Source organism: Pongo pygmaeus, chromosome 16, assembly GCF_028885625.2.
Source record: "Pongo pygmaeus isolate AG05252 chromosome 16, NHGRI_mPonPyg2-v2.0_pri, whole genome shotgun sequence".
Lineage (NCBI taxonomy): Eukaryota > Metazoa > Chordata > Mammalia > Primates > Hominidae > Pongo > Pongo pygmaeus.
In genome coordinates this window covers 21,122,209-21,136,546 of record NC_072389.2, presented here as the reverse complement: position 1 = coordinate 21,136,546, position 14,338 = coordinate 21,122,209, and the positions used below count along the sequence as shown (strand labels likewise).

The 14,338-nt window shown below is 46.0% G+C and overlaps 1 protein-coding gene and 1 non-coding gene across 2 annotated transcripts in view; one reads left to right on the top strand and one right to left on the bottom strand.

Annotated features, from left to right (window-relative positions):
• Positions 1–12,583, top strand: part of LOC134738363 (putative GED domain-containing protein DNM1P46) — an 87,799-nt gene extending 75,216 nt beyond the window's left edge. The window contains exons 3-4 of the mRNA XM_063653144.1: positions 11,518–11,722; positions 12,437–12,583. Of these exons, the coding sequence (XP_063509214.1) occupies positions 11,518–11,722; positions 12,437–12,537 (306 nt within the window). The 3' untranslated portion in view covers positions 12,538–12,583. The remainder of the gene's footprint in view (positions 1–11,517; positions 11,723–12,436) is intronic.
• LOC134738403 (U8 small nucleolar RNA) lies at positions 1,486–1,617 on the bottom strand. The gene has a single exon (XR_010124105.1). It is a non-coding gene; the product is annotated as a U8 small nucleolar RNA (small nucleolar RNA).
• Positions 12,584–14,338: the final 1,755 nt, after the last annotated feature.

The following is a 14,338-nucleotide window of genomic DNA, read 5'->3' as shown; positions in this document are numbered from 1 at the left end:
AAAATTTGTTACCAAAAAGAATAAGAACGATGCCTTTTCAGATTAAAACATACATATATAGATAATAATTTATTTTCTAAAATAATTTCAATTGATATCTGTAATAAAATACAGCCTCAAAGAAAAAATTCACCCCTATCTTGGCTTACTCTTTAGATAATTTACCTCTAATTAGAAATTCAGTCATTCAACAAATATCTATTGGGTACCTGCCAAGGTAAGGCTCTATGTCAAGGGTTAAGGGGGATACAAAAATATAAAACACACAATCCTATTTTCAGAGAGCTGACATTCTGGTTGGGAAGATGAGACAAACATTTGATAAACAACAAAATATTTCACAATTGAAAAGAGGTAGGACATAACTACAGACAAAACCCTGGACAGAAAGAATTTTTTTGTAAATAGTAGTTTAGAGAATACAGCAAGCACTTTACTTGATATAGTTGAGACCGGGTTTACAGAAGAGGTAGGGGGTGGGTTGAGGTCTTGAAGAATGGTTAGAACTTTATGGTTATATCAGAGAAGACACCATTCAAGGAAGCCATAATAGCATGAACTGGAAAGTGCACAATTTATTTGAGAAATGTGAAGAAACCATGTAGTTGGATCCATGAGCTTAGGATGGCCAGATACTGCATCTTGAGACTTTTAGTTAAAAATTCAACCATCATTTCTATACCTAACTCCTGCAAAATTTCTATATGTAGTATTTTTAAAACCTTTACCAATTAAGTAACCAGCATTACCGTATTTACGGTAGTATTCTTACTAAAATGCATATTCTCATTCTAATCTCATAATCCAAATTAATAATCTCATTCTAATCATGAGAAACCCTTAGATAAGCCTAAATTAAGGGACATTCTTCAAAACACTGAACCAGTTACTCTTCAAAGTGTCAAGGACTTGAGTCATACGTTTTATAACCTGTATTACAAAAACATACAAAGGCCAGGTGCGGTGGCTCACATCTGTAATCCCAGAACTTTGGGAGGCCTAGGCAGGTGAATCATGAGGTCAGGAGTTCAAGACCAGCATGGCCAACATGGTAAAATCCCATCTCTACTAAAACTACAAAACTTAGCCATGCGCAGTGGCAGGCACCTGTAATCCTAGCTACTCAGGAGGCTGAGGCAGGAGAATAGCTTGAACCCGGTCGGCAGAGGTTGCAGGGAGCTGAGATCACACCACGACACTCCAGCCTGGGTGACAGAGTGAGACTTCATCTCAAAAAAAAAAAAAAAAAAAAAGACAAACTGTCAAGGTCATGAAAGGCAAGAAAAGTCTGAGAAATTCTGACAAAACCATGAAAGACTACGACAGACTATACGAGACTAGGGAGGCATAACAACTAACTGTAATGTGGGATCCTGAACAACAAAAAAAAAAGGACATTAGAGGCAACTGGTAGAATTCAAATAAATTTGGTAGTTTAGTTAACAGCACTATACTCATGTTTTATTTTTCCTTTTTCAGAAAGAATTCAAAAGGAGCAATCAGGGTATTGCATGACATCATTATACAGAGATATGAATCAAGTATGATGCAACTCCAACTACCACATTCTACTGCCCTCCAAAAGGAGGAACAGGTAAGGATTATCCTGCCTGACTAGCACTATACCAATGCTAATTCCCAGGTGTTGTTAACTATACTATAGACCTATAAGATGTGAACATTAAGAGCAGCTGGGCAAAACGTATACAGGAACTCTCAACTATTTTTTAACCTTCTCTCTAAGACTAAAAGTAGTTTAAAATTAAAAGTTAAACACAAAAATGTCCACTGACTAAGGCTTCCCATAAACTATCAAATATGGTTATAAGAGGAAAAAAAGAAACAAAGAATATCGTCTAAGGCAAGCTTGTGCAACCCACAGCCCATGGGCTTCATGCGGCCCAAGGCGGCTTTGAATGTGGCCCAACACAAATTCCTAAACTTTCTTAAAACATTGTAAGATGTTTTTTGCAATTTTGTTTGTTTGTGTTTTAGTTTATCAGCTATCGTTAGTGTATTTTATGTGTGACCCAAGACAATTCTTCTTCCAGTGCCGCCCAGGAAAGCCAAAAGACTGGACACCCCTGGGAAAGATATCACAAATTGTTCTAGAAAACCCACTTTGAAAATGCACCAATGCACATCAAACTTAGCATAATAAAGTTACTCTGCCACACATATGAACTCACAAAAAGGATTAGCTCCATTATGAAAAATAGCTAAATAATCTATATAAAATGCTGTCTGTCTAGAAAATAAACATGAATCCAAGAACCCTTTGGTATAAACCACAGTATTGTTCCCAATGAGATACGAAAAGACAGTCATGAATTAATACAGAAAAAGAGATTTAAAAAAGAAAAAGAAGGCTGGGCGTGGTGGCTTACACCTGTGATCCCAGCACTTTGGGAGGTGGAGGCGGGCAGATCACGAGGTCAGGAGATCAAGACCATCCTGGCTAACATGGTGAAACCCTGTCTCTACTAAAAATACAAAAAATTAGCTGGGTGTGGTGGTGGGCGCCTGTAGTCCCAGCTACTCTGGAGGCTGAGGCAGGAGAATGGTGTGAACCCAGGAGGCGGAGCTTGCAGTGAGCCAAAATCACACCACTGCATTCCAGCCTGGGTGACAGAGGGAGACTCTATCTCAAAAAAAAAAAAGTAACAGAAGCAGGAAAATTAAAATAGAGAGTAAGTAGTGGAATGTACGTTGTGGAGTTGGAAGTCAAGACAAAACACAGGGACTTAGAAATGCATCTGTTTTTTAAAGTAAATACTCATTTTCCCCTAGCAATAAAGTATTATATTCCAAAAGGCAAGAAGCAAAAAAACTCACAGTGGTTTAGAAGTACATTGTGAACCGTGACTCCTCCAGCTCCCATAGTGTCTCCTCACCATCTCCCATGCAGTCTTAACAACCTGTGAGAGGGCAGGGCTTCCGTGTGATCTGCCTGCCCAGCCCAGCCTGGTGAGCAGTGCCCTCTGACTGCTTCTGCCTTCAAAATACGTCAGAGACTAGAATACTTAGAGTGATTCACATTAGTGCAGATGGAGAAACGATGGGACTGAGAGCTAAGGTCTGAGGTCAAGAGGCTGGCAACCCCTCCATGGCATGTGGAAGAAAGCAGTAGTGAGAGGCAGAGCTGACTCATTCAAAACAGAGGGGAGAAAACTTAGAACTCCAGTGAAGTGGAAGTGAAGGCAGAGGAAAGCGTTGCAGACAGAGCGGGACCTGGAAATGCAGACATGCAGCACAAATGAAACAGAAGCAGACAAGAGAAAAGGAAAGATTAGACAGTAAATAATATTCTGAATGAAAATCTCATGCAGATTTCAGATCTCAGTAAAGTCTACAACTCAGTTGTTAGAGTGCTTTCTGTACCCTTGGATTGTCATTAATGGGGGTGACAACAAGATCTGAGTCCATGTAGATAAGCTCTCTCTCATCTGGGATTCCAGGTCCTGCTGACTCAGGTGTCCACTTGTAATCTGAAATGAGAACAAAAGAACAAAAATTAGACTTTGTTTCTGTGACTAATATAGAGCTTTAAAACACTGAACTAACAAGATGCTGAGGAAGACACCACTGTAAAATGTCACCTATATCAATGTACTTCAACTGCTATTCAAGACAGTTGCAGTCTCACTTAATTTTCACAAAAATCCTAAACTGTACATACCATCATTTCCATTTTACAGATAGAAATATAAAACTCTGAGAAAGTAACTGAATTGCTCATGTTACCATTAAGCCTGGCCAGGACTAGAAAAAAGATCTTTACAATTCAATGTTCTAAACTGTGATGAGGCAAACTGGTTTTTCGATTATCAGCATGGGTTTTTTTTGTTTTGTTTTGTTTTGTTTTTTTAGGGATGGAGTCTCACTCTGTCACATAGGCTGGAAGGCAGTGGTGCAACCCTGGCTCACTGCAACCTCTGTCTCCCGGGTTCAAGTGATTCTCCTGCCTCAGCCTCCTAAGTAGTGGAATTATGGGTGCACGCCACCATGCCCAGCTAATTTTTTTTTTTTTTGAGACAGAGTCTTGCTCTGTCACCAGGCTAGAGTGCAGTGGCACGATCTTGGCTCACCAGAACCACCGTCTCCTGGGTTCAAGTCATTCTCCTGGCTCTGCCTCTTGAGTAGCTGGGACGAGGTTTCACCACGTTGGCCAGGCTGGTCTCAAACTCCTGGCCTTAGGTGATCCGACTGCCTCGGCCTCCCAAAGTGCTGGGATTATAGGTGTGAGCCACTGCACCCGACCCATGGCTTTATTTTTCATTCATAGAATGCTAATCAATTTATTTCTGCTTTACAGAATATTCAATGTGAAGTTGAAACTGTAACATAAAAAAATTTTCAGACTTAAATACAGAACGGTTACCTAAGTGTTAAACCTCAATTATTTATTAAGCCTCGTAAGAGTTGATACATAATAAAATGAATCACCATTCACCATCAGTTATTCCTTTGAGATGGTACTTTGTGCTCTATTTAAACATAATTTGTATTCCTAGGGCTATGCCCCAGTATTTCCCATCAGAAAAAAAAAAAAAAAGAGGATTTATGCTTAAGAACCTTAAAAGATAAAGGAACAGAGTTAGCTAAGAAAATTCCTGGAAACCCAATGTGCCCCTTGCAACTCAGATGAAAGATATAAGAAAACATACAAACAGGCTGGGCACGGTGGCTCAAGCTTGTAATCCCAGCACTTTGGGAGGCTGAGGTGGGCAGATCACAATGTCAGGAGTTCAAGACCAGCCTGACCAACATGGTGAAACACTATCTCTACTAAAAATACAAAAATTAGCTGGGGGTGGTGGCATGCACCTGTAATCCCAGCTATTCAGGAGGCTGAGACAGGAGAATCACTTGAACCCAGGAAGCGGAGGTTGCAGTGAGTTGAGATTGTGCCACTGCACCAATTAAAAAAATTATATGCAAAAATTAATTTCCTATAGGTAAATTGAATGTAGGCACAAATGCCAAGTTATAAGAAATAGCCCACTCACAACAGCAAAAATATATATAACAAAATGTTCAGGAATAAACTAAATGATCAATAATTGCAATGAGATCATGATCATTAAACGAAAATAATCATTATAAAATTATAATCTCTTCTTTCAAAGTGAACACATTATGTATAAAAACAGAAGTAATGATATCAAAATGTATGAGATGTATGAGGTTACAGTGAACTATGATCATGCCACTGCACTCCAGCCTGAGCAACAGGCTTTTAAAAAAAAAAATGTAATCGCTGTTTAACTGGGAATTTCATCGTAAACAATTTTTCTATTGTCTTTTTCCTCTTTTATATTTTACAAGTTTTTTACAATTATATATGTTTTGTAATAGAATAAAAAGTATCATTTAAAAATTATAAAACATAAGGCCAACACAGTGGCTCACACCTGTAATCCCAGCTCTTTGGGAGGCCAAGGCGGGCAGATCACATGAGTCCAGGAGTCTGAGACTAGCCTGGGCAACATGGGGAAACCTCTACGAAAAATACAAAAAATTAGCCATGCATGGTGGCGCACACCTGTAGTCGCAGCTACTCAGGAGGCTGAGATGAGAGACTCACCTAAGCCCAAGAAGTTCAGGCTGCAATGAGCCATGATCCTGCCACTCCACTCCACCCTGGGTGACAGGAGTGACGCTCTGTCTCAAAAATAAATAAATACTGAGATATATATGTAAAATAAACTACCTTAGGTATTCACATTATTGATTATATTTTCTCAATAGAATGATTATATATTCCTCTTTATAACCATCTGCCAGAAGAGCTTCAACATCTATGGCATTTCAGAATGAATTTTTTTTTTTTTTTTTTTTTTTTTGAGATGGAGTCTAACTCTGTCGCCCAGGCTGGAGTGCAGTGGCGCGATCTCGCCTCACCGCAACCTCCACCTCCCAGGTTCACACCATTCTCCTGCCTCAGCCTCTTGTGTAGCTGGGACTACAGGCGCCCACCACCACACCCAGCTAATTTTTTGTATCTTTAGTAGAGATGGGGTTTCACTGTGTTAGCCAGGATGGTCTCCATCTCCTGACCTTGTGATTTGCCCTCCTCAGTCTCCCTCAGTGCTTGGATTACAGGTGTGAGCCACCGTGCCCGGCCCAGAATAAATTTTTAAATTTACATTGATTTTCTATTTCACATAACCAAAAAATTAGCACAGTGAGATTTTATTATAACCTATTTATACTAAAGTTCAAAGCAGAAATAAGCTTCACATGGTCCAAATACACTTCACATTACATCAAAACTAGTTAAAAACTAAAAGCAATTATATTTGTCAAGCAATAAGTAGCATAAAAATAACTTAGAATTAATTCAAAGTAGGTCTGCATTCAACACAACTATGATTGAAAGAAATTAAAGTAAGACCTAAATAAGTACAAATACATCCTGTGTTCATGGAGGAAAACTTAATATTGTTAAAATGGCAGTACTTCCTAAGTTCATCTACATAGTCAATGCAACTCTGATTAAAATCCCAGCTGGCTCCTTTGCAGAAACTGACAAGCTGATCTTAAAATTCATATGGAAATGCAAGTGACCCAGAACAGCCAAACCCACCTTAAAAAACTTTCTGGAGGATTCATACTTTCTGATTTCAAAGCTTACTAAACAGCTACAGTAATCAAGAGTGTGCTACTGGTATAAGGACAGATGAAGAGATGAAAGAATAGAATCCAGAAATAAACTTTCACATATACAGTCAATTGATCTTCAGTAAGGGTTCCAAGACAATTCAATGGGGAAAGAATAAGCTTTTCAACAGATAGTTCTGAGATAACTGGATGTCTAGGTGCAAACAATGAAGCTATACCCCCTAATTCATGCCACATGCAAAAATTAACTCAAATGGATAAAAGAGCTCAATATAAGAGATATTGACAAAACTATAAAACTCATAGAAAAAAACATAGACAGAAACCTTTGTGACCTTGGTGTAGCAATGTTTTTTTAGATATTACACCAAAAGCACAAGGAGCAAAAAAACACAAATGAAGAAAGATAAATTGGACTATATCAAAATTTAAAATCTTTGTGCTTCAAAGGACACCATCAAGAAAGAAAAAAAGACAATCCAGAAAAAGGGAGAAAATTGTTATAACTCCTATCTAGAATATGTAAAAAAATTCTTACAACGAAATAATAAAGAGATACATAACCCACTTAAAAATAGGTTAAATTTTGGAATAAATATTTCCCCAAAGAAAATAGACAAATGGCCAATAAACACATAAAAAGATACTCAACAACATTAGCCATCACGTAAATGCAAATCAAAACCACTAAGACATAGAAATTCACACCTACTAGCTGGGCGCAGTGACTCACACCTGTAATCCAAATACTTTGGGAGGCGGAGACAAGTGGATCATTTGAGGTCAGGAGTTCGAGACCAGCATGGCCAACATGGTGAAACCCCGTCTCTACTAAAAATACAAAAATTAGCCAGCTGGTAGTGGTGCATGCCTATAATCCCAGCTACTCGGAAGGCTGAGGCTGAGGCAGAAGAATTGCTTGAGCCTGGGAGATGGAGGTTGCAGTGAGCCAAGATCATGCCACTGCACTCCAGACTGGGCAACAGTCAGACCCTGTCTCAATCAATCAATCAATCAATGGAATCTCACACCTGCTAGATGTGAAATAGGATGGCGATCATGAGAAAGACAGGCAATGCAAAACTATTCACAATAGCCAACAGGTGGATGCAACCCAAGCATTCATCAACAGATGAAAAGATAACAAGGCGTATTAAATACATACAAGGGAATATTATTCAGCCTTAAAAACAAATGAAATTCTGGCACATGCTACAACATGGATGAACGTTAAAGACATTATGCTAAGTGAAATAAGCCAGGCACAAAAGGACAAATACTATATGAGACCACTTATGCCAGCAGTCCCCAAACTTTTTGGCATCAGGAACCAGTTTTGCAGAAGACAATTTTTCCACAGACAAGGTTGTGGGAGATGATTTTGGGATGATTCAAGGACATTGCATTTATTGTGCATTTTATTTCTATTATTATTACATTGTAACATATAAGGAAATAATTGTACAACTCACTATAATATAGAATCAGGGCTGGGCACAGTGGCTGACGCCTGTAATCCCAGCATTTTGGGAGGCCAAGGTGGGCAGATCATGAGGTCAGGAGATCGAGACCATCCTGGCTAACACGGTGAAACCCCGTCTCTACAAAAAAATACAAAAAATTGTCGGGGCGTGGTGGCTGGCCCCTGTAGTCCCAGCTACTCACGAGGCTGAGGCAGGAGAATGCCGTGAACCTGGGAGGCGGAGCTTGCAGTGAGCCCAGATTGCGCCACTGCACTCCAGCCTGGGTGACAGAGCAAGACTCCCTCTCAAAAAAAAAAAAAAAAAAAGACTACAAATGATAAGCAACATAGAATAGATATTTAAGGAAAGGCTTTGAAGAGGAAAATAAGATCAAAATAAACTAAAAAAATTATTACAGAACAAAGAGATTCTAGGGAGAAGACAAAAGAGTATCAAAATCACTTTGTAAAGATACTTGTGAATACATTACATGTATAAAACAAAACAGAGGCCGGGCGCGGTGGCTCACGCCTGTAATCCCAGCACTTTGGGAGGCTAAGGCGGGCGGATCATGAGGTCAGAAGATCAAGACCATTCTGACTAACATGGTGAAACCGCGTCTCTACTAAAAAAATCCGTCTCTACTAAAAACACAAAAGTTAGCTAGGCGTGGTGGCGGGCGCCTGTAATCTCAGCTACTCTGGAGGCTGAGGCAGGAGAATCGCTTTAACCAGTGGACTGTCAAGAGAGGTAGGCTGCAGCAAGCCGAGATCGCGCCACTGCACTCCAGCCTGGGCGACAGAGTGAGTGAGACTCTGTCTCAACAAAAAGAAAAAAAGAAAGAAAACTTTTTCTTGAGAGAGAGAGAGAAGTCTCGCTCTTCTCCCCCGGGTTTGAGTGCAACGGCTCGATCTCAGCTCACTGCAACCTCCGCCTCCTGGGTTCAAACCATTCTCCTGCCTCTGCCTCCCAAATAGCTGGGATTAAGTCGCCTGCCAACACGACCGGCTAATTTTTCTATTTTTTAGTAGAGACGGGTTTCAGCATGTTGGCCAGGCTGGTCTCCAGCTCCTGACCTCAAGTGATCAACCCGGTTGGCCTCCCAAAGTGCTGGGATTACAGGCGTGAGCCACTACGCCCCGCCAAAAAACCGAAAATCTTAAAGGTCTTTCCCCTTCCCCGCCTGGGCTCCAACAACTCGGGAGTCGCCCTGCCCCGCCCTGTCGCGGTCCCCAGAGCAGGTGGGCTCACTGACGGCGACCATGGGTCCCAAGAGGGCTCCGGCAGCCGCGGGCTCCCACCTCGAAGCGCAGCGACAGGGGCCGAGAGGGGCCAGCAGCCCCCAAGCCAGCCCCGCGCTAGGAGTTGGAGAGACGCGCCCTCCGCCTTCTCCCACCCAAGCCTGGAGCAGTGCCCGGCGGGCTAGTTGCGGGAGAAAGGAGCGGGGAACTGGGGCCTCCCTGGGGCAGGTTCCCCTTTGTCCTGGGACTCTGGGCACCCGCTTTCCGCCCTCGCCCTGCCCCGCGAGGCCGCCACCCGGCGACTCACCTTGATGTTGCGGTGGAGCGTGAGCCGCGGCTGTGGCTCCTGGTTCTCGTGGAAGATAGAGGCCGGCAACTTCAGTTTGGCCTTGAACGCTGACAGGGACATCTTTCCCTCATCTCAGGCGGGAGGGGCGCGGAAAAGGAGCCTGTCCCGAGCCGCTGTCATGGCCGCGACCACCCGGCGGGGCCCCCGGCCGAGCTCTCGCGGCTCCACCTCTCCCCGCGGCGGTGACCCTCGTGGGAGCGCTGCTGGAAAATGGCAAGGGACACCGAGGACTTGGCGGGAGCTGTGTGGCGGCCTGGGGGGCTGCTCCCTTTATAACCGACTCCACCGACAGGAGGCGCGGCTCCGTCAAGCCGCAGCTTAAAAGGGCAACAGCACCAGCGCCCCCGCTACCGCCTGGGAAAGGGCTGCCCCTACCCCGCCCTGGTCCTCGTGGCCCCTCACCTCTTACCCCTCACCCCTCACCCCTCAACCCGGCGCACCCTGCGTGTGCGCGCTCCCGGCTGCCCCCTCCTCTCTTGACCCAGCACCTTTCTGCCCGACCCATCTGGTCCCTTCTTCACACTCGCGACTGGGCGCCACAACCACTAAATCTGTGTGTGTGTGTGTGTGTGTGTGTGTGTGTCCCTGTCCCAAGGGGGCGTGGCTCACGCCTGTAATCCCACCACTTTGGGAGGCTAAGGCCGGCGGATCAGGAGGTCAGGAGAGAAGACCATCCTGGCTAACACGGTAAAACCCCGTCTCTACCAAAAAAAATACAAAAAAATTAGCCGGGTGTGCTGACAGACGCCTGTAGTCCCAGCTACTTGGGAGGCTGAGGCAGGAGAATGGCATGAACCCGGGAGGTGGAGCTTGCAGTGAGCTGAGATCGCGCCACTGCACTCCGGCCTGGGCGACAGAGCAAGACATAGCAAAAAAAAAAAAAAAAAAAAAAAAAAAAAGAAAACTAAACCTCAAAGGATCACTAGTGGTCAGCAATTATATGCAAATAAATAGGAAAACGTACTAAAAATGGATAAATTTCCAGACACATCTAACCTACCAAGATTGAACCATGATGAAACCCAAAACCTGAACAAACTGATAACAAATAATGGGATCAAAGTGGTAATAAAAAGTCTCCCAGCAAAGAAAAGCCTGGGACCTGATGATTCACTGCTGAATTCTAGCAAACATTTAAACAAGAACTAATACCAACCTTACCCAAATGATTCCAAAAATAGAGAAGGAGGGAATACTTGCAAACTCATTCTACAAGGCTAACATTATCCTGATACCAAAATCAAAGATACAAACAAAAAAAGAAAACTACAGGCCAATATCACTGATGAATACTGATGCAAAACTCCTCAATAAAATATTAGCTAACAGAATTCCACAACACATTAAAGTTGGGCTGCAGTGTCCCAGGTTCACTCAACCCTTCCCGTTTTCGTCTCTGTGTGTGTCTACTTTGCCGTGTTCCCAGGTGGCAGCGGTGGTGGCAGTGTTGGTGCATGGGCCTCCCAGGACAAGGGGAAAGTGAGTATGCCCTTTTCTTGCCCCTTGCCAGGCGTCTGCAGCCTGGCACAAGCTCTGGCCAGGTCTCCAGGCAGGGGACCTGGAGATGTTCTTTTCCAATTTCTGGATTTGTAACTTGAGGCAAATTCTGGGCACTAGAGTCAGAACTAAGATGAGACTGAATCAGGGGAGTCTGGGGTCCTGAGAGGCAGAGACCTGAAACTGTCTAGAGCGTGTGGGGAGCTGGGTGCATGTTCAGGCCAGTTGCTTCTCTCTGTGCCTCAATGTTCCAGGTACCCTTGGAGGGGCTGAGATCCTAGGGATTCCTGGAGCCTGGCTGCATGGCCTGGCCACTTTGATGCCCTTGTGTTCTCCATGACAGGACAACAAGGCCGAGGAGAATGGCTCCGACAGCTTCATGCGCTCCATGGACCCACAGCTGGAGCGGCAAATGGAAACCACCCAGAACCTGGTGGACTCCTACATGGCCATTGTCTACAAGACCATGTGGGACCTCATGGTTGGTGTCACGCCCAAGACCATCATGCACGTCATGATCAACAACGTGCATGCACCGCCTCATAGGGGCAGGCGGCTCCTGTGGCACTGGAGATGCAGGTGGCCATGTTGGCCTGGGGGAGATGCTGACCAGCCCTATGGGACCAGGTCCAGGGAGGGAGGCACGGTCCACAGCAGAGCTGTCTCATAGAAATATAACGTGGGACTGGGGACAGTGGCCCATGCCTGTAATCCCAGCACTTTGGGAGGCCAAGGCAGGAGGATAGCTTGAGCCCAGAAGTTTGAGACCAGCCTTGGCAAAATAGTGAGACCTGGTCTCTACACAAATATTTTAAAAATAGCTGGGCTTGGTGGTGGCACGTGCCTATAGTCCTAGCTACTTGACAGGCTGACATTGGAGGGTCACTTTGAGCCCAAGAGTTTGAGACTGCAGTGAGTGGTGATCTCACCCACTGTACTCCAGCCTAGCGACACAGCGAGATCCTATCTCCAAAAACTTTTTTTTAAAAACACTGAGTAGGCAGGTGTCCTGTTGGCATGATAGGTCCTGGGTCCCCTCCCAGATCTGTGACCTTGGACAGGTGACTTTTCCTCTGGACCTCAGTGTCCACATCTGAGTGAGAAAAGGGCGGTGGGGAGGCATATCTTGGAGTCTAAGCGGTGTAGAAGCAGCATGTGAAAAGCCATACTCAGGGCTCCAAGTCCAGCACAGTGTCCAGCACAGGCATCAGGGCAGCACAGGCATCAGGTCCCAACCTCCTTCCCTCTTTGCCCTCTCTCAGACCAAGGAGTTCATGTGATCAGAGTTGCTGTCCAACCTGTACCTGCATGGGAACCAGAACACTCTGATGGAGGAGTTGGCAGAGCAGGCACAGTGGCGTGATGAGATGCTGCACATGCACCACGTGCTGAAGGAGGTGCTCAGCATCATCGGTGACATCAGCACAACCACCATCAGCATGCACACGGGGACCCGTGGACAACTCCTGGCTGCAGGTGCAGAGCGTCCTTGCCAGACGCAGGTAGCAGGGCTGGCCCCCATGGCCTCAAAGCTCCCCAGCCCCCATGGCTGAGCCTGGGGCCTCTTGGAACAGGCTCCGTGCCCAAGCTGGCAGTTGTGGGTGCTCTCAGGAGCCGTCAGGGAGCTCGTGGTTTATGGTGTAAGGGCTGAGAGCTTGGAGGGGGTTGTGTGTGGGGCTGTACTCTGAGGTGGCCAGAGGCCCAGGAATGTCATCCTGGGCATGCCGTACCTGTTGTGCTGTCTGAGCCATGCTGCCAGGGTGGGGCATCCAGCTCCCAGCCTGGATGCCTTGGAGTGCTGAGAGCCAAATCCACTGCAGAGCAGGGGTGATAGGGTCCCACCTCCTCTATCTGTCAGCAAAACAGTGTGATCTAGGAGAAAACCTCGAGAGCCCCATACACATGGTCAACCCAAAACACACCTCACAGGTCACATAGGGGCACACAGCCCCCTTCCCTCCCTCCCACGTACCATCATAGCTGCTAGCATGGCACTGAAGGCAGGGTCCCTGGGCCCCACTGAAGCACGACCACCAGCCAGCAGGCTCACGCACCTTGGCTTGTTGCTCCTAGAGGTCGGCCCTGCTCTTCAGCCAAGGGGACCACAGTGCCTGCTGGCCCAGCTGAGCTCTGCCCAGCAAGCCCACCCACCTCCCTTGCCATGGTCTCCCTCTTCTTTTCCTAGGAGGAAGGACCCTGCCTCACCTTTGGGACCTGCAAGCCCCAAGAAGCTGAGGCTCCCCTCTTAGACTTATAAGTCTATAGCCAGTGGCACCCGGCTGCCTGACCACCCTGCCTCCCCCAGGGTCCCTTCAGAGGGTCCTGAGCTTTCTGACCACCCAGAGGGGGCTCTGGTGATCACTCCAACCATCCATCCCATTTAGCTTCATCATCCTTGTTCGAGCAATGTTCCTTCTGTCAGGCCTGGTGGCTGTTGCGTTGGGCTCCCCAAGGTGAGAGGTGGCCCTGGACCAGTTGGTTGGAAGACAACTTGGAAGACAAGTTGGTTGGTGGCCAGAGAAGAGGGAAGCCCAAGGGGGCTGAGCATTGGTCTGACCTGTGGGTACACTGCCTGGGTGCAATGGAAGAGGACAGCATGTGTGGGGTGGGGAGGGCTGCCACAGTCCCCAGGCACTACCTGTGAAGCTCTGGCTCCTCCCTCCATCTTCCTCCCCTTTCCCTTCCAGCCCCTCTTTTCCAGGAACCTTGCCACACCTGCACCTGCGCCCTCCCCTCCCTGGCCCTCCCACAGCTGCTGTGGCACACCTGTGCTCTGCACTTGCCTCACCAGCTCTCTGCTCGCTTTTCTCTCTCCTGTTTTCTCTCTGCTTTCTCTCCAACTGCCAGCCGATCAGGTCAGGCAAGTCCATCCCGTCCTGAGAGCCCCAGGCCCCCCTTTGACCTCTAAACAGATCCCTCCTCTTCTCAGAGGCCTCCCTTTCCAAGCCTGCCTGGGTGGCTGTTCTGTGACTTGGCAGTGGCTCCCCCAGCCCCAAAGCCAGCCCCCTTCATCTGTGACTTAGTCTGTTGTAGTGGTGAGCTGACACATCCAGGTGTGACCGTTGTGAAAACTTGTGCCCCCCTCTGTGGTATGCCCCTGCATTGTTCTATAAATATCTGTAAATACCCATACACACACACGCACACACACACACACCCCTCTA